Below are 24,129 nucleotides of genomic sequence, written 5' to 3'. Positions count from 1 at the left end.
TTTTAGAGGTTATTAATCTTTGTGACATTATATCAATTACAAATAATTTTTCTAATGAAGTAAATTGAGTTAAAACATTCGAACAAAATTAAATGTTAGTTGTTTATTGTTCCAACTGGTTATTAAAATTGAAGTTGTAATTGTGGCCAGAATGTGAAAATGAAAAACTGCAAAAATACAAAGAACACAAGACAATGCAGTGAGGCAACGACAAGAAGTAAACACCAACGAAGTAAAGAATATAATATCAAGAAGTAGCAAATAGATGCATGTATTAGAGCAAAACACAATGTGACCTACTCTTCAAGACATTCTCCCACAAGGAAATTGAACTCCAAAACTGGGGAAATTGCAAGGTTCAGATCAAGCAGCTGAGACATAAGCATGCATCAAGAACGTTTTCACCCCCACCAAAAGCTCCAAACCTCTTAAGAAAGCCTGCTATGTGCAAGAATCTATACGCAAAGTTGGAGAGTTCGTCACGACATCCCATATCAACTGGTTCGTACAGAGAACGAAGTTGTACGACTGTGATTGATAATGCAGAAAATGCATTCGTCACAACTCATATCACAGTGGATTATTGAAATTCTCAACATGTGAAGTGACCTTTCCTCATCGCCTAACACACACTTCGTTCGATTGCGTTCTATTCGAACTTTGCTAGCACGATCACTAATTACATACAACAAAAAAGGCCTTTTATCTTTACAAACTCAGTCTCAAATTAGAGAAAGAATCAATTAATTCTACCTAAATGAATATCATTGTGTCAATTTTGACTAGGAAGACTTGGATCAGGGCCGCGCAAACTCCTTACACGGGGTTCTCTACTCACAGCATCAGTTTTTTGCTTGCCGAGCTTTGCAGATTGGACCTGCACACCTACATCCTCACTAGAGGGTTTGAATGGCCAGAGATGGGAGAGTGCGACAACACGACCCACAATGATCAGTGTGGGCGATTCTAACTTAGCTGTTGATACTTCCAATGGCAAATCAGCCAAGTGAGCGAACACCACTCGTTGCTGGACAGTCGTGCCTCGCTCTACTGCCACAGCTGGCATATCAGCTGGGAGCCCATTAGCCATAAGCTTGGCAGCCAAGCCTGGGAGAGTAGCTAAGCCCATGTAGATGACCAAAGTGGAATCTGGATCTGCTGCTCGTTCTGCAACATACAGTGGATCGTCACCGCCTTTCCTTGAATGGCCAGTCAAGAACCTCACACTGTTGGCAGCTCCTCGGTGAGTCAGTGGAATTCCAAGCTCTGCAGAAATTCCAGACGCTGCCGTTATACCAGGCACAACTTGGACGTGAATACCTTGTTCTTGCAAAAAGTCCATCTCCTCGCCGCCTCGACCGAATACGAGGGGATCTCCACCTTTTAATCTGAGGACAGTTGCACCAGACTCTGCGAAACTGAGAAGAAGTTCGTGTATCTCTTCTTGAGTTCGGCTGTGATAGCCGGATGTCTTGCCAACGTAAAGAAGACGTGCACCCGCATGTACCATGTCGAGAATATCAGTGGAGACCAGACGATCGTATAAGACTAACTCCGCGGACTGCATCAATTTCAATGCCTTCACTGTGAGGAGGTCTGGATCGCCTGGACCAGTCCCTATCAAGTACACGTTTCCAGGTCCTCTCTTCTTTCTCAATCCTGTGGCTTCTTCTTGAGCCCACTGGGCACGTAGTAGGTCTAGCACTTCTCTGAGCTCGGGTAACCGGGCAGCAATATCATCCTCCTCCTCACGGCCTGAACCTACGTAGTTAAAGCTCAGCTGTAAGTTACTTTCATGTAGCGAAAGTACAGAAACGTGACATAATTGAGTGACATGTTCTCGTTCTAAAACTTTTAACTTAAGAAAAATTACTAGTTCGACTAAATTCGATGGTCTCATTGGAGATGCGCTACTCTGGCCTCTTCATAAGCCAAATAGAGAAATTACAAAAATCTAGAAAATCATGCGACGGTACGCACAGCAAGGTTTACAAAAAGAGAACCATTTTCTACACCCAGACTTCCTAATCGGCAGCACAGCGGAATTTCTTGCTCACTTCAAGGAAACCTTGAATCATAACTCTCTCGACTAAAAGTTTTTAAAGCGAGAGTCTAAGTTGATACAAAACCAGCAGAATTTCAATATTTTCATCTTTTACAATTTGATTTCTCTCAAAAAAAATTACATTGTTTAAACTTAGTAGTTTTCAAACTCCAACCAAGGAAAAAAATCGACAAACGTCCTCACCTGATGTTTCATCTTTCGGCTCACGGAACTCGGCAGCAGTGTTCGTGAAGCTCTGCAACACATTCGAAGTGTCACCTTGCCCGTCCCGCGTCCGAGCCGCGGCATCAACGCTCCAGAACTCCAAACTCTGAAGTGCGATGCCACTAGGATGGCCACCTCCACGCACCCTCTTCACCGACGTCTTCTCAGTGAAAGGAGACTCCTGCTCCCGACTAGCTCGCACAACCCCCTCGCACACATACAATCGATTCTCCCCCAAATTCACTTTCCGCCAGCTCTGCCACGATCGCATTCCATCTCTATGCACCATCTCTCCTACAAATTGCGACGACACATGGTGCCACGAAACTCGCTGACACAAAGCCGCCATGGCTCCCCTTTTTCTTCTCCCCCACAAGACCCCTCAGGAACTCGAAATCCCTCAGAAACTCGAATCCCTCAGAAACTCAAATCCCTCAGAAACTCGAAATGCTCTGAATCTCAAGTAACCCAACTACAATTCTCAAGAAAAATCGACACCCTTATAAAAGCAAAGAGAAAAACCGATGATGCGAAACACCATGAGCGGCGAAACGGTTTTCCGCGTTCCAGGGCCAACAGTGGTCCAGCCCAGTAGTGGTTGCCAAACTGGGCGAGGAGCCCTGATATGCCCTTTCACGGCCTTGTGATGCCGCAAGCAGCTGAAAACCGAAACCTAAACCTGAATGTGCAACCGAAAGCGAAGTCGGAATCTAGAAGGACTCTGGGAAGAATCCGGTGGGGTGGGGTGGGGCGAGTGTGGCGCGGCGGCGCTCCAAAAAAAACGATAGCCGTTTCGCCGCGTTTCTTCGCAAGCACTTTCTAATTTCCACATATTTTTCTTTTGTCTTCAGGTTTTTTTCTGTTTGGAGGAAGGAAAAGGAAATATGATATGCAATGCGAAAAGGAATTGATGAAGTGGCGCAGAGCTAGGCATGTAATAATCACGTCGTAATTTCTCTCTCTCTCACATTTTCAGTATCAACGTGGTTGGAATCTTTTACTACTTCATTCCAAGGTTTCGAAATGGGATACTATTATTTGAAAAAAAGATTAATGAATGTTCATACTGTGTAGGGTTCTACAATGCCCTTGACACTTGAATTTCACAATATATTTAGGGTTTTCCTGCGATTCTCGACATTGATGTACTTGTGAATTTGAAATACGTGGGAGGTGCGAAATGATCAATATTTCGAGTTCAAACTAACTGACTCTTTTATTTGTATGTATGTATGTGTATGTATCAATGTGTGTGTTTTCTGTGCATCTGAGTCGATGGTTTGGGTATATGGTCAAGTTCGATTATGTGTACGGAATACACGCCATGTGTGTTGTCATGCCGCTCAAATGTGAAACCAAAATTAGAACATTTAGGTTAGAATGTGATCAGATCTTTACCACCATTTGAGTATTTCTTGGGCAGACAATTGTTTTAGATCTTTTATTATAAAACCTCTTAGCTTAATAAACCAATGCCGTTTCAGATAATGAAAACTTCAAAGGTTGACGGATGACTGGAGATCTATAAAGCTCCAAATTGTCTCATGCATTAGACGTATCAACCAATAAAATGTCCACGAAACTAGTTCGGTCATTAGCATACGAATGTCTGGCATAAAACTTTACCCTAAGATGATTACACCTTCAGCAGACTGTCGGTTGATTTTGCCTGTGAGGAAGAATGACCATAGCCAAGTACTCCAAAAATCCATCACATCGATTCCGTTGCCCATCACCCTCCTTATGCTTTAAAAATCCGTCCATTGTTTAGGTAGATAGTGAAGCAGCAGTACCTAATTAGCAACAGTGAGATTCAATAAAATGGTAAGCTGACTGAATAGATGGGAATTGATACACCACTGTTTAATACTTACATTTGGTTCACAGTATAGATCGCTTAACTGGGAGGAATATTAATATCACTACTGGAATAAATCCACAGATATTCTCCATTGTTTTGAACTTTGCTCCAAGGGCTCTTGTGAAGGAAACATGTAATCTACACTGTTTCGTGATCGAACGTAATCGGAGTTGACTGTTTCTAGATAAGAAATAACTATTGATGAGAACCATTGCGTTTACCCACAATCGCGTAGCAGTCAGTATCCAGCACTGCATAAATTCTCCACATGTGATGGATTTGTAACGATGGACAAAGCCTGCTGCTCGCAAGCACAGATACAGTGTAATAAACGACGGCTTCAGTCTTTAGTCAAGCTCCGCGATCCAATTACAAGGCAGCAGGTCCTCACATTCTCAGAAGATGCTTTTGCTGTTCTTCGATCATTGCAACAACTTCAATCAACAGAAATCACAAGAGTTGTTTCTCGTAAAAAGCTGTTTGAAGTTGTTTCACAAGGGCCAACCAAGCACCAACGTTCTGGCCATCAACAGAGACCCAGTCAACCACAGTAGCTGCTGGCTGTTCCCACCACTCATCAACCTGCATGCATAACACCACGAAGCGAATGCGACTCAGAAAATAATGGAAATGACTTTTGGGGTGTGTATCACAGAACCAATATATCCCCAAAAAAAACGTCCTCAATTCTCAACTGTAACGTAGGAAATTTCATACACTTACCAAGCCACGTACGCGCTTGCAGTCCTCCAAACACCGTTGGGCCTCTTGTACTGCACTCTTAAGCTCTGGTAACCATACCTCCAGAGCAAGCTTATCTTGCTCAGCTGACTTTTCAGCACATTGTTGCACACTCCTGTTGAATTGCACATTCAAATTCAGAAACGCTAAGTGAATCGTAAAACGTCCGAGTCAATTACCAACCACCGAACCCTCTCATCATAAAACACAAAATTACCTTTCATACTCGGGTATCGATGCACCGGCAGCAGCTAACAATCCACGGCCACTTTTAAGAAGATCTTTTAAGGTCTGCACTTGATTCACTGCTTTGGCAAGATCCTCTACAAGGTTTGCAGACGTCCCACCAGGTCGGAGGAAGAACCGCAAAGAGTCCACAATTTGAGTGAGCCCAAGATCTCCACTTTCCACTCCTGCAGCAGACAAATATCTAAGAAGATGAGGACTTCTTGCATACGTTAAAATCTTCAAAGCTCTAAATATGTAAAGCAGCGTAAGATGGAAAGCAGACAAATGCAATTATGAAAGCAATGAAAACATACAGACAACTATTAAGCTGGAATAAATAAATAAATAAATAAAATCGGAGTAGCAGTATCAAATTCAAATTTACGCCGGAAGACATGAAGTTTCAGCATCCAGATAATTTGTATGCCCTGATTTAAATGTTTTCTAAGAATGAAAGAAATAATGAAAGAAACTTGCAGAATATGGGGCCTTCACGGTACCGGAAGAATGCATCGCTGCTGAAATGCGGCAAATTGATGGAATAGCAGATGGATCTCCACTTGCTGCCTTGGCGGTGAGCAAATCAGCATTCCTCTCTGCAGCTGCAATAGCCTCGGCTCCACTTGAGGTACTGGAAGTCATTCCCTCTAAAAGACCCTGGTTATATCCAAATCGAGTAAGTTTGGGGTTCATCATGTTAAAGAGACCATGATCTACCTCGAAATACAAATCCTGAAGACACTTCATAAACATCATCTTTATAGAAACAAACTAGATTACCGGGACGAAAGCTGGCATCATGTATAAACGGTTGTCAGGACTCCTTTGAAAGGCTGAGAGTTCCCTCTCTATGAGGTCACGTGCGGCGTTGGATTTGTTTTGTAAAGACTCGCAAATGGGGATGATTGTGCTTGCCGACTGCTCTCTAGACGCCCTTGAGTGATGCTCCCAAGCAGCTGCTGCTGCCTGAAAAAGAACAGAAATCATTGTATCTGCATCAAGACTTCAAAGACGGAAATTGAAGACTTAATTTACCAACTAGTTGGAGATCAATACATATGTACTGACAGGCTTTGGTCATTCGTATATGTATTGGTTGTCTATCTCGTAACTGTTATAGTCATCTCCAAGAAATAAACACAACTTCTGATTCTTGCTCGTTTGCTGCATTTCAAGTCTAGCGCAATAAATTATGACATTAAGCAGTGGATCATTACCATGTTCGCACGGAGCAGAGCAGTATAAATAGCTTCCAATCCCAAGCGCCTAGAATCGAACTCCTCTATCCTTTTCCATTTCTGTCGAAGTGCTTCTTCTGCTTTTCTTCGCTCCTCGCATAACTTATGCAGTCGCTGAACCTCTGACAATAGTGTATTTAAACTAGCTCGGACTCCTGCCAGCTCTCTTTCCTTCGCCCACACTTCTAACTGTAGGAAAACACATGGGCAATTTTGTCATGTCAACCTTCAGGAAAGAATTTCGATTCACATGCGGAGGAAAGAGGGGAAACCACGATAATAACACCAAACACCTAGTAGTAGCTATTTATCTCACTTCATGTTGCCTGAGAGGTCCAGTATTTGTGGCGTCTGCACCAACTTCGTGAATCCTTAAAATCAGTTCATCGCTTCTCTTCTTAGCTTCAGCAGCCTGGTTCACTGCATCCTCAGTGGCCATGAACTGAAAAGCGTGCGCTCTCTGTCAAAGTCGGACTCGGTTAGCGAAAAGATACGTTGAGTCGCAGACATCTAACCAACTAAACCATTCAAAGAACGATTATTATCCATGCAAGTATAACTTCATTAAATTACGAAAAATCTGTCCAGGCCTTAATGCCCACGCCCAGAACCTTCGATTGACTAAACTCATCGAAAGACAGTCAGCATCTAACCTGTCTTTCTCGAAGTTGTTTAAATGTGTTTTTGACTTCCTTACTGCCACCCCTAGGGTTGCGGCGGTGCAAATTCAACAAATCATCTGCCTCAGCCGAAATGTCCTCAAGAACTCTGTTATTCTCATACCTGTACCTGCAGATCTGACGAAACAAATTATTATAAAAGGTAGGGCAGGGCAGTAAAACGTTATGAAATTAAAAGTTTTCCTAGAGGAGTCTGAGCTGTATCATTTTCCTTGCCGTTCAACAGTCGCAAAAAAAAGTTTAAACATGCAGAGAGGGACGAGAACTAATATTCCGGCTCAAAGTGTCAATACAAACAAGCCTTTCAATGAGATTCTCACAAGGTTCATCTGAAAATATGGATGAAGACGCACCTAAGCCGTTCAGCATCCGCTCTAACATCAATTTTCTCAGTTTCGGATTCGATCATTGCCACAACACGTTTAGAATAGTCGTTCATGGCTTGTAATAACAGAGGTGGATTTCTCAACAAAATCGTGGCACTCTCTTTCACTTCTTCTGGGATGCCATCCCCGTCCACTTCAAAGCTTAACTTTGCAACTTCTAGCTGCCCATCGGAATTGCTGCTTCCACCGTCATATGCTGGAAAAGAGCTCCTAATTTTATCCAATAAGGCAGCTGAGAGAACTTCACAGGCTTGACGAATAGTCCTTTCTCGAGAAGACTCATTTAATATTTGATTGCCGTCAGATACACTTACTGATGTAGAAAGATGTGCATCTAAGTTGGTTTGGGCCCGCTCTAGAGGAAAGTCAGATGGCCCCGCCTTTCCTCTCTGCACGTCCCTTGCATGCTCAACATATCCGTGCAGTCGCTTCCAATATTCCATAAATATGCGAATCGACTGTTCTGAACGCTGATCGTATGATTCCAACAACACCTGCTTGTGTCTGTAACCCCATGTGATTAGAATGCACTATATTTTCCAACAGCAAGACAAATGAACCATCAAATATGAACACCAAGGAAATCTTTTCAAGTTCAAATAATTCCTAGATGTTTTGTGTTTTTCATAAACAACATTTTCTTCATCTGAATAAGAACTCACCTCGAGTTACTTTTATCTTCATGAACGCGTTGCCGTTCACATTCCTCCTTGGAGACATCCAGCATGCGGCTTTTCAAATCCTTAGTCATGCGCTGCACAGACAATCTCAATTTCTCCACCTCATGCTCCGCAGCATCCCTCTCACCCAATGCTTTCTCAATCGAATCCTCGCTATCAGCCACCTTCTCTCTATCCCTTTGATCAGCACCTTCCCTCGACTTTGGCCTGTCCCCCGTCCCAGGTCTCGATCGGCTCTTGTAATCACTTGTCCCAGGCCTCCTTCTCACACTCTTCCCTGAATTTGATCTCTCAATCTTAACCGACTCTATCTCCTTCTCCTTCCCTCCCTCGTCCCCCGCATCTCCCCTCAAATCTCGTTTCCCAACCTCACTCACGGCCGTCCCTCGAGCCGGGCTGCCATGCACATGAATATTGCGCCGAATCTTTTCCACCGTTTGGTCACTCTTCACCCTGTCCAATAAGAACTTCCACACGAGCATCATATTCCCCCTGCAAATCCTGCGCAGCGCCTCTACCGACGGCGCTGCTCTGTATCCCATCTCCTGCTGTAACCATTCTATTATCGCTTCCGCAGTTGGCGCTCCGCCTACACTACCGCCCTGCATCGCAGCACTACTTTCAAATCCCCTCAAATCACCTCACTCCACCTCCAGATCATCACAGTCACCACTCCCCTTACCATCTTGGAACACGTCCCTACTCCGCCGCACCCTCTTCCCCTCAAACTTGTTCCCCGAATTCAAAATCCAGGCCGAATCCAACCTGCTCAAAGACAACACTCTGCTCTCGTCCTCCTCAATGACGTCGACTAAACCTGCGTAACAACTTCAAACTTAGTCGATTCGGCCATTCAAACTTACGACCCCGGAACAGGCCATGGCGGAGCAGAGTCGAAAAGGAGTGAAGTGTGAAGAGCGGCGAAGTGGGAAGGTCGTGGCTCCGCCGCTGCCCCAACCTGCGAAGGAAGGAACGATGGGAAGGCGGGAAAAAGAACCATCGATCGGGTCCTGGCCCAGCTTCAAAGATTACTACCGGAAACAAACCCCGTGAGAATCCACATTACTCAACCACTTAGATATCCATCCATACATTCATCTATCCAATTGTTCATCTGTTGTGGGTGTTTCATTCGTCAATTCGGCATTCATCCTGATGTTGAGACTCTCTGATGTACCTCAAGGTAGGCGCACGCATATTGAGTTGTGGCACGTGTCTATCTCACATTGGTCTAGCATTGGTCTAGATTAGGGTTTAGAATTTATTAAAAGCAAGTTTTATTTTTGTGATGAGACGGAGATGCGATAATTGTCTATAATATATAAATTGTGGCCTTTCCAAACCTGTTTATATTTGTGTTTGGTAAGCATCTAAAGATAACATATTATTCTGGGCATATTTAAGATGTTACAAAATGATAATAAATGTAGTATCTTTTTGATGTTTTTGAATGTGTGTGTGTGTGTATGTGTGCGCGTGTATGAAGCAACTGTAAGTGAAATAAAAATGATCCTAATTTTTTGAATTATACAAATTGCAGTGCTTTATATGAATATTGTGCTTATATCAAATCATGTTTTTTTTTTTAAGACACAAATTGGATTTAAATACATATTTTCAGTAAGTAAGTAAAAAAATTATAAATATGTATGTATGTATGTATGTATGTATGTATGTATGTATGTATGTATGTATATATTGCATTGTTGTAAAAACTTTGATGTTTTTGTGAATATTTTCAACATGAAAATAACTTTTTAAAGCCTTTTAGAAGTTTTGTTTTGGAGAAGATTGAACAATGAATCAATAACAACTAAATAGACAAATAAAAACAACAAAAAAAACAAACAAAACATTACTGAAGGTTTAAAATAATCTGTTTAGAAAAATATATATGTGATAAATGTAACACTAATAAAGTTATATTTGTTTTGACTTAAATGCTGAGTCTAATTATTTACCTATTTTATTTTTATACGATAAAAATAGTATTGCACACTAATTAAATGGCCACTAATTTTTGCAACTGTTGCCAATACTATCAACAAATTCTAACAAATATTACTTACTATCAATCTAATACATAACACTTTAACTTCGTGGTTTTATTCCTTAATACCAAATATCTAACATGATTTAAATATACTTAACAACATGAGCTAGATTGTTAAAGTCTTAAAATAGAATTCTATTTGCATCTAAGGTATTAGAATGTCACAACCTTATTATATGACCTAATTTCGTTTGGTGGCATTACCACTCTACTATTAACCACCTTTGTCATTCCATAGTAACTTTTATTGTAATAATAAATATGTTAAAAAAATATCTTTAATATTTTTATGTTTTACTAATAGAATTTATAATCATTATTGTGTAAACATGATTATATTGTTGGCTTAAAAAGTAAGAAAACATAATTATCTATCTTAGATTGTTAGGATTTTTTCTCATGAATAAAAATAAAATTCATAACATGAATCATATACTATGTCTTTGTAAGTAAAACAACATTGTGCAGTTTTACTCATCTTCCCAATCTTTACAAGCTTCAAAATTAATTATAAATAAAATTATAAAATCAGATATTAATTGCTTTTTTAAAATTTTAAAATCAAGTATTATAATTATAAAATATGATGTATAAAAATATAATATTTTTTATAAAACTTTGTCAAATTTTTGGTCTTAATATCATTATATTTTTAAGATGGTATTTTTTAATATATCCAAAAATATCATATTGTGTAAGAATTTTTGTTTAATTTCAAAAATGTCCTAAAAAATCATATTGTTCAATAATATTCTATAAACCAATAAAGTTAGTACAATGTTACATTTGTCTCTTGACTATAATTGCACTTTTTGAAAAGAATTAAATGAAAGTTATTTTTGCCCAATAAAATTTGATGCTCTTATCAAGTATTCTCATAGTTGATATAATAACTTGAAGTTAGCCATACATCATCAATACATAACTATTGAATTTATATTAATAGCAATATAACACAATTGTGTTTTTAAGAAATTACTTAAAAGAAAAATTAATCTGTTTTCTATTTAATTATCATATAAGAAATATTATAAACAAATATAATATTTAGTTCAAACTCAACAATAAATTAAATTCGGTAAATTCAATCTTAGATTTAAATTAATATTTTTTAATTACAGCTTAATTGAATAGAACTAGTATGAAATTTACTGGTTTGTGCATTTTAAGAGACTTGAAAATTAAAATAACAAGTGATATACTCTTTACTTTGTAAGTACAAAAACTGATTTTATGATAATGGCTTGAGATTTTTTATTGCAGACTTTGTTAGTTATGTTTAATTAATCAATAAAAATTAAACACATGTGTGTATATATTATTACTATTAGTTTTAAAAAAAACCATTATTAACATATCATTCATTCTAAATATTTTTGTGACTTGTAAAATGTGTTTTTCTAAATTATAGTAAATATTTTCTTATAATCGATACTTGTAACAAACTCATTTGCTTGAAACTGTGCTACATAAAGTCAATGTATACTCCGAGAATAAGTTATTTGATCTTATAATTAGCATATACAAGTAATTTCTTAGAAATCCTTTCATAATATTTAGATACAATAATTTTTTTACTACTCCTTATTATAGTGTTTTGCTTCAAAACTTTAGCAATTACTATGCTCCATTGTTTATAAAATAATGATTTTTTTAAAAACTACTTTACTTTTAGTGTTATTTATTGATAATCAAAATTAAAGTCATTTGTATTAAAAGATATATCTAATTTGTTTTGTATAAAAGTAAAAATCATTAATAGTTGTGATTTTTTAATATTAAACAATTTTGCAAAGTAGTACACATCTCTATAAGATTTAGAAATGTAAAATCATGTGCCTACATACATACACACACACTTATAACTTTTTATTGTATCAAAATATTTTATATGTTTTGGAAAGTTAAATAATATTTAATAGAATTTAAAATCACAATTTTGTTTTTACATATTAATACATAAAATAGTATTTAAAAACTTTACTTGAAAATAAAGTTGAGGAACTATAAGTATTCAACTATAATTTAAAATATGATAATCAAAATCTTATTTCTATTTTTTTTTAATAATACATATCTTGTGCATATTTAAATAAAATTGATTTTTTAAAATTTCAATGATTTTTTTTGATATTTAGTTAAAACATTTTAACAATAGTTTGAAGATAAAAAATTGATGTCTTTTGTTCCATAGTTTGTATGTTGTTTTTCATTAGAATTTTGCATTAAAAAAATAATAAAATTTTACTCTATTAAAAATATACAATTATTATTATTAGATTCAATTTTATTTATTTGATGTAACCTGACATCTATTCTAATATATTCGTCTTAAAATCTGAAATTTAATATGTGTATATCTAAAATGGTAATCTAATTTTAATTAATAACTTTTAATCCAATAATAAATATATATATATATATATATATATATATAAATATATTTTCCTTTTAGAACGTGTTTTAATATTAATTTATTTTTGGTAATTACCTAATTTTTGAAAATACTATCAAAGATACTTTTGTAAAATTTCTAAGTTCTTTCATTGGTTTTTTTTATTACTATTTCAAGGATCACATAAAACAGAATGTTGTGGATAATTTATCATAAAGTCCATACCAACTTCTCTCACTGAATACATGAAACTTTTCAAAGAATACATTACAAACAAAACAAATGACACCTTTTAAAATCAGGAAATAATATTAAAATATTGTTTGAATTGTTTATGGCTTCTACTGTTTAAAAGTTTTGAATTCCTGTATTGAGTTTAGTTCTAGTGCTTTAATAAAAATATTATGTTTAAGATGTATTAGCTTAAAACTTCTAGCATTTATCAAATGGAGTGTATGTACATGTACAAGTATTTTTTTGTTTGTTCTTTAAATTTATTTTTGGTTTTTTAAAAAAAATTTAGAAAGAAAAAAAGAAAGAAGAAAAAAGAAAAAATTACACTCGTTGATTTTCGAACAATGTTTCAAAAGTTATCTAAAATTAAAAAGACGTACAGAGAAGAAAAAAATGTAAATACAAAATTACAATCTTTGACCCTGTTTATTTTATCATAAAATGTGCAATTTGATTGTTGAAATGCTCTACCTTAACACTATTTCTAAAGATTTTGAATTGCATAAAATTCAAATAGCAACCGGTATTGTGTTCTATTCTTGAAATCACAGTACAATAATTATATTCTTGAATAAAATTATCAATTTTTTTATCATATACAATTTTCTTTCAACCTATGCAATATTTTAGATGTCCTGTAATATTTTCATAAATTTAATACTTGTGTGTGGTAATACATTTGTCACCATTTAGGGAGAAGAATACAAATTTTCATTTTAAAAAATTATTTAGTTTTTTTTCAACTACTAAAATTTTGACATCACTACTGGAGTTTTTTACTACATAATCTATCATTCAAGCAAAAAGCTGCATTATTTCTGTGATAAAATACAGTATTACATGTTTGCAAAAAAGAAAAACGAGAAAAAGAAACAAAAATCGATTTACAGCGCATATTTATGAAATGCATGAAGTGATTTTTTTTCTTGATGAATGCTAATAGTAATTCATGATGTCAAATTTGCCTTACCTTTATCGTAGCAAATGTAGAGGCTCCACACAAGTTAAAACAACTTCCCTCAACTACATACAAAAAACCAAATGTTTTACAATAATTCTTAATGTTAACCATGAGGATTTTATTTATTTTTTGTTTTCCTATTTTAAAGCTCACAACTCTTTTTGTCATCCATAAAGTTTTCTTTTTGCATGCTTGTGTCCCAATATTACATCCATGACACCAGAAAGTTATTTTAAAATCAAAATACAGAATTTAATGTATATTTACCATCTGAAAAGCATGTACACACACACACACACACATATATATATATATATATATATATAAATATATATACATAGAGTGAGAATTACAGTGCAATTTTGAGTCTCTGTGTGCAACATTTGCTGTAATAAACATGGCATGGCTCACAACGTTAAACTTCCAAGCCCAATCTGGATGCCTGGTGTTGTTGACACTCGTTTTCACCAACTGCCGCAGGGAGCCATTCCAAGGCCGAAGCCCGGAGGATTTAGGGTTTGGGGTTTTTGCATGGCTGGGGAGGAGCAGTGTGAGATCACCTCACAAGTCAGCGGCGGGATGGACATGGCTGCGCAGTTTCTAGATTCATCGCCATTGAACCCTCATTGTTGAACGCTGTGGAATTGGTCGGAAACACTTCAGACCTGCACCAGGTGGTGACCACAATTGACTGAACTAGCTCGCCGATCTGATCGTTTAGTAGCAATCGTGACGGAGTTCACGTTGCATGGATGTCAGCGTAGCCGTGTCGAGAGCACCATGTCAGTCGAAGTTACCTTCACATAGTGGGCAAAATCACTGGCGCTGACTGATTTTAAGCCATCTGTGGATCACAAGATCCCTAATTGAGCAATATCGTTGAATCGACAATGTTTGGTCCTCCACATCAGTCCAATTCAATCGTCTGGGGAGAGCTGAACAACCTACCAAACTGCAGAACCCACCTCCGAAACGAAATAACACTCTCTGAGCATACAACCGGAGTCGGCATCTGCAATGCATTGAAGAAGTTCATCTCCGATTTCAATAGCTCGAGCACCACGGATTTCTACGCTGGTATGCTCGAATTCCTCATGTCAGTTATGATGTTGGATTGTGTTCACCACCGCTGTGTCATAGGAATCGGGTGCAGCAGTTTCTCCCTCACCAAATTGCGAACGTCTTAAAATGTCCGAAGTTGTAAACTAACAACTTATTCATAATTTTGGGCGCTAACTGAACACAATTACATCAGCTTTTCTGCCGAGGTTAACGGAGGTTCATATCCAGGGGCAGCGTACCACGTCATTAATATGCTTAGTTACTTCCCTCCGTCTCCCAAGTGGGTTCACGAATTAATGGTGATGCTGTTTGCCCAACGTGTTCAGCCCCGACGGAAATGGACAGAGCAGACAGCGGCAGACTTTGAGTAGTACTCAACAGTGGTTGTGGTTGTGGCTTTAGGCATCTAGAGATTTTAGGCACGGTGCATTGTTATCCCGCGCCGTGCATGGTAGGGTTTTTTCACATTGATTAGCAGGTGCGTTTATAACGACATGTAGGAACCGCGAGACCTAGTTACTTGGCGACAGCAGGAAAAATCTTTCGTTCAGGGTCACAGTGTAACCAAGCCACCCTCCCTTGAGCTTCCTTCCTCACAACCCGGCTGGTTTTCGAATGTGCGCTCTCCCAGTCGCGTTTGTTTCACCGAGTGGGAAGCGAATGGATCCTTTCCTCACGAGACTACAGCACATTTTCGCAACGCGAACCCTGAAATGAGAGATTGAATGTGCAAGCAGGTGCCAACTTCCGTCTCTCTCCCAGCACAAGTCAGTGTGTCTATTCCAGCTGCTAGACAATGCAAGAGTGAATTCATTTAGAACAAATCAATTCGTTATTGTAGACCCTGCAGAGTCATCAATTAAAAATTGTAAGAAGTGCCTACATATTGTACGCTAGGTGGTAACGGTTATGCCTTCGTTTCGGGATTCTCAGTAATCAGTTCATCATGGAGTTTGAGGGTGAAGCACTGCGCAATCTGTTCTCAATAACCGTTGTCTGCAAGCGCGCGCACACGCAATTACACACACACACACACACACACAAACATACTCAACAGTGGACATACATTGCAATCTAGGAACGCGTCTGGGAAATTAGACCGAAAGTTCACACAACTTGTGAGCAATGTATTTCTGGACTTTTTACTAAATTAATCTTAATTTGAGCAAACAATAATTGCACTTGCACAACCTGGATGCGCGCGTAAATAATTGAGTTTTGGTGCAGGAGGAGGGGAAGTTTGAGGGAGTTATGAACAGCGGGAGGCGAAACAGAAGAAATTACGCCGTTGTGCGAACGGTTCCTTGAATCTGCTTTGCTCCACGATTAGCGCGACCACCGAGTTCTGAGCTGGCCTCTAATTGGCCATTTAGTATTCATCTTCCTGTTACTGTGCAACGAGGAACATGACAGGATCATATTTGGGTATGGCAAATTTGAAGCCCTCAACGGTTGTGCCTTTCGACAAGCTCAAATGACAAGCAATAAAAGCAGAAATAGGAACAATATGACCATGAATCCTCTTTAAATAGTTCTTCCTGTAATAACGGCGACCATCGCGCTGGACAATGGCGCGCTCACTGAGCCGCCACCCTCCCCTTCCTCATTCTCAGATGGCTACTTGCTTCCTCCTGCCCCACCAGTGACTTGCACCCTCACCTGGAGGATAGATCTACCTCTTCATCTCCTCTCTTTTCTTCACTGTCGCGTTTCCTTTATTGCTGTGACACAGAGCGGTGCCATTCTGTGTCCTTTGGGTCATCTCCCTCACAAGTGAACGAAGAGGGATTTCCTTTCTTTCTTTTCAGGTTGGATCTAGATCACGAAGCTGTGAATGCGCACTGTCCACTTGGAGCGTAGTTAGTCTTGAGGAGATTGTACATTCTTCTTGCATGTGTCAACCGTAAATCATAATGATGCAGTTTTGTGGTGTTTGTGGTGGAGCAATTCAGTCCCCAATTTCCCGCACTGTGCATCTTGTCTGTCCGCGAATGTGTTAACGCCGAGTAGGTATAGTAGCGCTGAAATCCTCTTCATTCCTGCCGTCACGAAGGTTATCAACACTAGGATTCCGTGAACACCTTCACCTGTCGCTATCATTCACCTTTTACTAACTGTTGATTGTCTGCGACAGGGTTTCGAGACGATTCGACTTGTTGTACTGAATTGGGTCCCCGTGTCCTCTGTTCCTTCCACCATGGCCGCTCTGGATAGGAGCGCGTCGGGTACCTTATATCAGAGGTCTTCCTCCATGTCAAGGGCGGAAGCTAGCACCGCTAAGCTTCTCAGTGAGTCAATGCTCACTAAGCAATCCTCAATGCCAGTGGAACGCGTTCGCACTTCTCCTGAGCGTCTTCTTTCTTCCCGTTTTTCAGGGAAAAGCAGCGCCATCTGGTACCGCAATACAATACTTGGGGTCTTCGGCACTTTGCTCATAATCGGTGTGGTCACATGGCCGAACTTCGTGACTCCGAACCTTGATGGAGACCCACTGCCTGCCCCTGCTACATTGGAGGATAGATGGGAATCTGCCTCCAGAGCTCTTCCCTTCCACCTCTACGTCAAGAATGCCCTTGGGAGGTCGAAGTTCCTCGTCACGGACCAGGGTCCAGACGTCAAATACCACAGGGGACCTGTCCTAGTAGGAGACAACAAGAAGATTCTCAAGGTACACTTAGTATTCTATGGGTCTTTCACCAAAGCCCAGAAGGCCATAGTGATTACTTTCTTGCAATCATTCACAGCCCCTAAGCCATCGAAGCGTTTCCCTACCGTCGCTGGCTGGTGGTCAATCGTGAGCAAATACAAAAATACGAAGGGTGTAACCGTTGCGCCTGTCGTGACTTTGGGGACCCAAGTTCACGACACGAAGTATTCCTTGACGAAGAGCTTGAAGCAATCCGACATCGAGAAGCTTATCACTGTTTCCTTAAGGAAGGGTCTGGCTCTGGATCCCACCGGTGTGTACTTCGTCCTCACCTCAGACGACGTGAATGTCCAGGGATTCTGCAGCTCGCAGTGCGGAACTCACTCCTCTATTCGTCCCGCTGCTCTCACGAAGCGGACAAGGCTGCCATACGGATGGGTCGGAAATTCAGCGAAGAAATGCGGAGGATACTGCGCGTGGCCGTTTTTTAAGGCCGCTTACGGAGCCGGACCTAACACTCCGCCATTGAAGGCCCCCAATGGTGACGCGGGAGTGGACGGTATGATCATCAACATCGCAAGTATCCTTGCTGGTGTTACCACAAATCCCTATGGAAACGGTTACTTCCAAGGAGATAACCAGGACCCTCTGGAGATTGCTGGAGTGTGTGCTGGAATCTATGGTCCTAACTCCTACCCAGGATACCCTGGAGACATCCTCAAGGATTCTAGGGGCGCGAGCTTCAATGTCTACGGTGCCTACCGTAAGAAGTTCCTTGTTCCATGGGTTTTTCACTCAGTGACGAAGAAGTGTGCTGGTCAGGCGTGAAATGGCGACCAGGATCGGGGACTGATGCCCTGATTGCTAACGGTCGACTGTGCTTTGCATAGCATGGTGCTAGTCTCCAATGAGACCAAGGTGTAGACTTACTCATCATGACGATTTTTCCATTTTATCTGATTGGATGTAGGATTAATTGCTTATGACAGGACCGAAGAGCCGGCCACTACAGATGGAAGAGTGATGCATTGCCGTTCTAAATGTATAGAATGAGCCAACCTCTGGCTGTCTTATGCAGAGTGGCGATACATATTTTGCTCTGTTAAGTTAATTGCGAAGCATGCTCAACAGGACAGAGAAAAAAATGTTTTCTATTCGTGAGACTTACGATTGATTATAAGATCCTGTCAATTTCTTTCATAATATCCACTCTCCTTTTGTGTTCAACCCGAAGCTTCTGAGAATCATCTTCCGATATCAGTGAACCCGAACGATAAGTGTTAGGAACATTTTTTCTAGTCCTGTTTGCAAAGATGCGAATGCCGCAGAATCAATGATGTCAAGTTTTTGTAACTTTGGTATTGATAATCGCAATAAAACCTCCCTTCGTGGTTGTAATACTTTCGCCGTAGCAAGGGGGTCCATCGTGTTGTCAAATACGGATGAAGCTTGCTCAGAAAACTGTAATTGTAGGTCTGATCCGCAGTTCGGATCTTGCATCCGGTCTGTTTCTTCTTGCGACATGCATCCTCCGTATCATAGTCAATCTTCTTCCAAGTCGCTCTCCACTATCAACATTTTTGATGCGCATGGATCTAGATGATTTCTCCTTGCCTGGGAAAGAGGTAAGTGTAACTACACTAATGCTTAGCAGATTTGAAACAATGAAAAAGAGAAGACCAGCGCGTGGATCTGAATTTGAACTCTTCCAGCACCGACTGCACGAATCCCAGTTAGAAACACCGTCAATGGTCAGATACTTCTACAGTCAGAGAACGGCACCCCTTGCGCTGATGCTGCCTTCGGCTGTGTTCCAGACAGGCGAGAGATCTGGCTGCTGAGGAGAAGGACTATAAGCTACTTGAATTAGAGTGACGTATCCTTACACAAGGAAGCTTGTGTCAGATCACAGCAGTGCCAATTGGTATTTTTGAACTCTCACATTGAACGTAGATGTGATGAAATAGCAATAAATTGAGGAGTGAAGGAAGAATGCAATGGAATTTCTTCTGAAATAGACGGATTATTACTCGATTCCTCTTTGATTTCCTGGCGAACCTGATTCAAGTGGGTTTTAGCTGAATCCGGAGCATATCAGGAAGCCTGAAAATGACCTCTTCGTCCACATCTTAAACTTCTTTGAAATTCGGCTGTGCGATGTGAAATACCTTCCCGGTCACTTAGTCCCGAAATCCCTCTATGGTAGACAATTCTTCTTTGTTGCCATGTACAGCAGTGATGCTGGCTTCCTGTTGCTAACACACAACTTACCTGCGGATTGGGGGTTTCAATGCTGGAGCTGTAATTGCGTGTTCTGATTCAGAGCTTTGACAGCATCTTCCATCGCATGGGTCGTTTTCCTCTCAAGTAGAGGAAGGTCACCGGACAGATTTATTTTGTGAGCATGCTACATTCATTTGGAAGATGAATAGTATTACAACGGTCGTTTCATTTTCTGGCTTGTGGATGGACTTAGCAACGGAATATCTTTCGATATAGGGATGACTGCCTATTGATTTCCATTATCATGCAACGACTGCAGCACAATTTGTCCGTGTGAACCTTGTCTTCGATTGCGTTAGAATGTATCCTTGGAATGAGGACCATACCCTCAACATGTCTTATTCATTCCTCACACAACGCTTGTCTGATCCCAACCGTGAAATGCGACCTCACAACCCTCCCAGCATAAAATATTAGTTATGATTCTTCAGCTGGGGAGGTGCAAGTGGAACTCAGCATCCTAGTCTTCAGTTCAATCACTAGAGATTTTAGTCTTTTCCTAGTTTCTGCAGCTTCAAACATGCAATCCCAGAGAACAGATACACAGTCTACACAATTCCTTGCAAAGTCTGGTGTTATTGTGCTGCGTGGGCACAATGTGATGCACAGAAACGAGGCTGCTGTTCTATATCTGCATCGATCGAAAGCCAGTTTGGCTGTGACATTGATTAATTTGTTGTGACATCGGCTCCCTTCACCGCATGAATCTCATGGCTGGGGCCCTTTCATCCACTTTTCTATGACGACCAGAGAGAAACAGCCCTAAAACTATGTGCTTTGGGTAAATTTCCGTAACAAAGGTCCATTCAGTTGAAGAATTCGGGCAGGTCTGAAATGTTTTGGCTTGCATTACTCGCCAACCCATGACCTTCGGGATAAAGAACTCATTAACGATGGCTCTTACACAAGATTCAAACTCAATACCTACTATGTCATAAGAATTTCACTTAGCACATATTCATTGCCTCCAACTCATATAAACAAGTATTGATATTTAAAATAACCATGTATGAAGTAAAATTCATCTATCAATGTGAATTCAAGGTTGTTCTTGTATAAAAAAAAATTATTAACTAATTATTTGTTTTATTAAGACATAAAATTGGTTTAATATTTAAAAATATCTGATTTGTTGGTCATACCAAATAATATTAAAATTCTTAAAAATCTACACCATCTATATAGGAGAATATGTAATCAATATAGAAAAATCATATATCAACCTATTTGTTTCATTAGATCCATTTTACTTAGTATTTAAATTTATTAGGACTTTGCTATTAGGTTTAAGATAATACTTTGTATTTTTCTTGTTTTTGACCACTCTACTCTTCTTCTACTTTTTGTAGCTACTATGCATATCATCAATAACAACAATCAATATAATTGTTAATGCATAAGAAAGATAAACAATTGTTTGTTTGGTTAACAATTAAAGTTGATTATTATGTAGATTAGATAAGCTTGTTGAGTAAATTAGAATGATATGAGGCACTTGTTGTGTGGATTGGATGTACTTATTGAATGAACTAGCATGATTTAAATTTTTTATTATATAGATCAAGTATGCTTATTGAATAAATTAGAATAATTTGAATTACTAGTTGAATAAATTGAGATACTATGAATTGCTTGTTGTATAGATTGGAACAATTTGAATTTCTTCTTGCATAAATTAAATATCCTTATTAAGTGGATTAAGATGATTTGGATTCTTTGTTGTATAAATTGAATGCACTTAAAAGAATGCATTGAGATGATTTAAATTACTTGTTATGTGAATCAAGATGATTTGAGATTCTTGTTGTATAGATTGGATATTCTTATAGAATGGATCAAGATAATTTGAGTTGTTTGTTGTATAAATCAAATATTCTTGTAGAATAAATCAAAAGAATTTGAGTTACTTATTGTATAGATTGGATGCATTTTTAAAGTGAATTGAAATAATTTGACGTGCTTGTTGTGTAAATTGAATATGCTTCCTGAATAGATTGATTTTTTTTGAAATGCTTGCTATGAAGATAATTTGAATTTCTTTTTGAATAGATTGAGATGATTTAAGTTTTTATTTTATTTTATTTTATTTTTTGTGTATGGATTAAATATTCTTATTGACTGAATCAAGAAAATTTGAGTTACTTTTTAGATATATTAGGAAGATTCAAGTTATTTGTTGTGTGGATCTAATATGCTTATTGAATAAATAAAGACAATTCAAGTTCCTTGTTGTGTATAGTGGAAGTTGATGATGTATAAATTAGATGCACTTTTTCAATGAATTGAGATTATTTGAGGTGCTTATTGTGTGGATGAAGATGATATATATTTCTTGCATTTCTTGTGTGAATCAAGTCAATTTAAATTACTTTTATTTATTATAAAGACCAAAATAAACTTTGATATGATATGAAATAAAGTTTATTGGTTTGATATATCACTCTTAGTAGTGAATGTAATTTAATTATGGTTGTAAATTCATTATTATGAATATAATGTGCTAGGGCCACTTTATTATATTACTAATTTTAAGCTGCTAATAAATACAACTCAATTTTATTATCATATTTTATATTCTTAATTAGCATTATAATTTAAGTATAAATATTATTGATTAAGATGTAATCTAATGTATTTACAATATTACAAGCATCATATTCTAGTTAGAAGATTATAAGATACAATATCATAAATAATTAATTTCATTTGAAATAGTATTGGCAAAGGCATAAATCTAAAAAAAAGAAATCTTCAATACACTCTCATATTACTCAAAAAGACTAAGAAATCACTCAAAGATGGTAATATATTGAACAAAAATGGCTATTGCCAAAGACAAGAAGAATAAAAAGTCTTGAAATAAAGACTAAAGACTAAAAAGATATTGACAAGTGTAAAGAAGGCTACACTCTTGTCTCTATATATTTTCTAACTAAGAGCTACAAGACAATCTTCTATAGGACTTCTAACATGTATTGACTTTATTAGACACATGTCTTAACTTGTAAGATAAGTTATCTATATGTACATCATATAGTTAGCTTGTTTTACAAGCTATCAATATGCATAGTACTGTCAAGGACATGAATCTCTAAAAAAGAAAATCCTTGATACACTCTTGTGTCACTAAAAAAAACTAGAAAGTCACTCAAAAGGTAATGTAATATTAACTAAAATGACTATTATCAAAAATAAGAAGATTAAAAAGTATTGAAATAAGACTTAGGACTAGAACAATATTGAAAAGAGTGAAGAAGGCTTTACTATTGCCTCCATATATTCTTAATTAGGAGGTACATAGTGATGTTCTAAAAGACGTGTAAAACATATTGAATTTGATAACCACATGTCTTAACTTGCAAGGCAAATTATCTATGTAGGCATCACATGATTTGCTTATTCTACAAGCTACCAATACGAGGTTAACTTGTTGGCCAAGTTTCCAATCTACAAATATATCTAAAATTAAAACCGTATTTATGAAGCTTCTAGGAAGCTTTATTAAAAGACTTTATGATATTAATCTATATTTATCTACTTCTACATAATCATATAAGTAATTATTGACATAAATATATATGTCTGTGATATTACCTCTTCTTTTAAAGATGAGTTCTACAAGGAGTGGTCTTCATATATTGAAGAAGTCTAAAATGTAGCAAATTACATTTGTCACATACTTCGATCTTTGCTCTCTTTGAAGATGGTTGATAGACCCTCTCAGCCATTGATAGTATCCTACACTAGGACAAGAAGACCATTCTATTATTTGGTCACTGTTGAAGCCTTTGTAACTTCTTTCAAATAAAATATTTGGAGCACTGTCAGGAGTTGTTCCTACTTCTATTAAAATCATCAAACAACGGAAGTCTCTTCCAAGGTTGTGATATCAAATATATTGTATCTCACCATCTAATCGAGGAAAGACATGTTGTTCTTGATGATCTTCATCTCAATTTTGTCATCTTGAAGGTTGTGACAATTGCAATGTCTCATCTAGTAAGTATGCAAATGAAAGCTCTTGAATTGAATCTATTGATTGTAGGTTCTCTATCTCCTTAGTCTCACAAATATACATTAGCTACAAAGAAAGATAGAAGGTAGAATATTATCTTTCTTTGATCTTGTTTCTTTTATAGCAAAGATTTGCTATTCTTCATCTTAGTTTTGATAGATGTTATTGATGAAAAGCTTCAACTTTCTTTGCTGCATTTGCAAGATTTTTTGATGGCTACCATGTACATTCACTAATATCTTATCCATACTAATGAACAAGATATTCCAACCTATTTGAGCACCGCCTTGAATCTAAAACTTCTTCCACCTCAAACTCTTGATTATTATCCACTTCTATAGGAGGAGGTGGCATTTGTCTTCTTTCCAAAATATTCATTATCTTATATGATTCAAA

The 24,129-nt window shown here is 37.9% G+C and overlaps 3 protein-coding genes and 1 long non-coding RNA gene across 7 annotated transcripts; 2 read left to right on the top strand and 2 right to left on the bottom strand.

The window, feature by feature from the left end:
• Positions 1 to 506: 506 nt before the first annotated feature.
• LOC112287629 (S-adenosyl-L-methionine-dependent uroporphyrinogen III methyltransferase, chloroplastic) lies at positions 507 to 3,066 on the bottom strand. Of its 2 annotated transcripts, none has more exons than XM_024530821.3 (2): positions 2,249 to 3,066; positions 507 to 1,755 (listed from the first exon to the last, which is right to left on the bottom strand). In XM_024530821.3, the coding sequence occupies exons 1-2, from the start codon at positions 2,616 to 2,618 to the stop codon at positions 773 to 775; spliced, it is 1,353 nt and encodes a 450-aa protein (XP_024386589.1). In that variant the 5' UTR covers positions 2,619 to 3,066; the 3' UTR covers positions 507 to 772. The 2 variants fall into 2 exon arrangements, with proteins under 2 accessions (XP_024386589.1, XP_024386588.1); XM_024530820.3 differs by having other exon boundaries at positions 507 to 1,761; positions 2,249 to 3,009.
• Positions 3,067 to 4,081: 1,015 nt separating this feature from the next.
• Positions 4,082 to 9,058, bottom strand: LOC112287628 (AUGMIN subunit 5). Its single transcript, XM_024530819.3, has 10 exons — positions 8,066 to 9,058; positions 7,371 to 7,907; positions 6,991 to 7,126; positions 6,654 to 6,797; positions 6,317 to 6,526; positions 5,880 to 6,065; positions 5,600 to 5,756; positions 5,089 to 5,284; positions 4,854 to 4,986; positions 4,082 to 4,712 (listed from the first exon to the last, which is right to left on the bottom strand). The coding sequence occupies exons 1-10, from the start codon at positions 8,689 to 8,691 to the stop codon at positions 4,581 to 4,583; spliced, it is 2,457 nt and encodes an 818-aa protein (XP_024386587.1). The 5' UTR covers positions 8,692 to 9,058; the 3' UTR covers positions 4,082 to 4,580.
• Positions 9,059 to 14,172: 5,114 nt separating this feature from the next.
• LOC149988233 (uncharacterized) lies at positions 14,173 to 16,197 on the top strand. Its single transcript, XR_016505049.1, has 2 exons — positions 14,173 to 14,803; positions 14,982 to 16,197. It is a non-coding gene; the product is annotated as an uncharacterized LOC149988233 (long non-coding RNA).
• Positions 16,198 to 16,416: 219 nt separating this feature from the next.
• On the top strand, positions 16,417 to 18,662 carry LOC112287951 (protein PHOSPHATE-INDUCED 1). 3 transcript variants are annotated; one of them, XM_024531615.3, is made up of 2 exons: positions 16,417 to 16,596; positions 16,923 to 18,662. In XM_024531615.3, the coding sequence occupies exon 2, from the start codon at positions 16,986 to 16,988 to the stop codon at positions 18,261 to 18,263; it is 1,278 nt and encodes a 425-aa protein (XP_024387383.1). In that variant the 5' UTR covers positions 16,417 to 16,596; positions 16,923 to 16,985; the 3' UTR covers positions 18,264 to 18,662. The 3 variants fall into 3 exon arrangements, with proteins under 3 accessions (XP_024387383.1, XP_024387384.1, XP_090109720.1); XM_024531616.3 differs by having other exon boundaries at positions 16,423 to 16,798; XM_090253594.1 differs by lacking the exon at positions 16,417 to 16,596 and adding an exon at positions 16,603 to 16,794.
• Positions 18,663 to 24,129: the final 5,467 nt, after the last annotated feature.

Source organism: Physcomitrium patens, chromosome 10, assembly GCF_059467195.1.
Source record: "Physcomitrium patens ecotype Gransden chromosome 10, ASM5946719v1, whole genome shotgun sequence".
Classification (NCBI taxonomy): Eukaryota; Viridiplantae; Streptophyta; class Bryopsida; order Funariales; family Funariaceae; genus Physcomitrium; species Physcomitrium patens.
The sequence above is the reverse complement of the archived record's forward strand: the minus strand, read 5'-3'. Positions and strand labels throughout refer to the sequence as shown.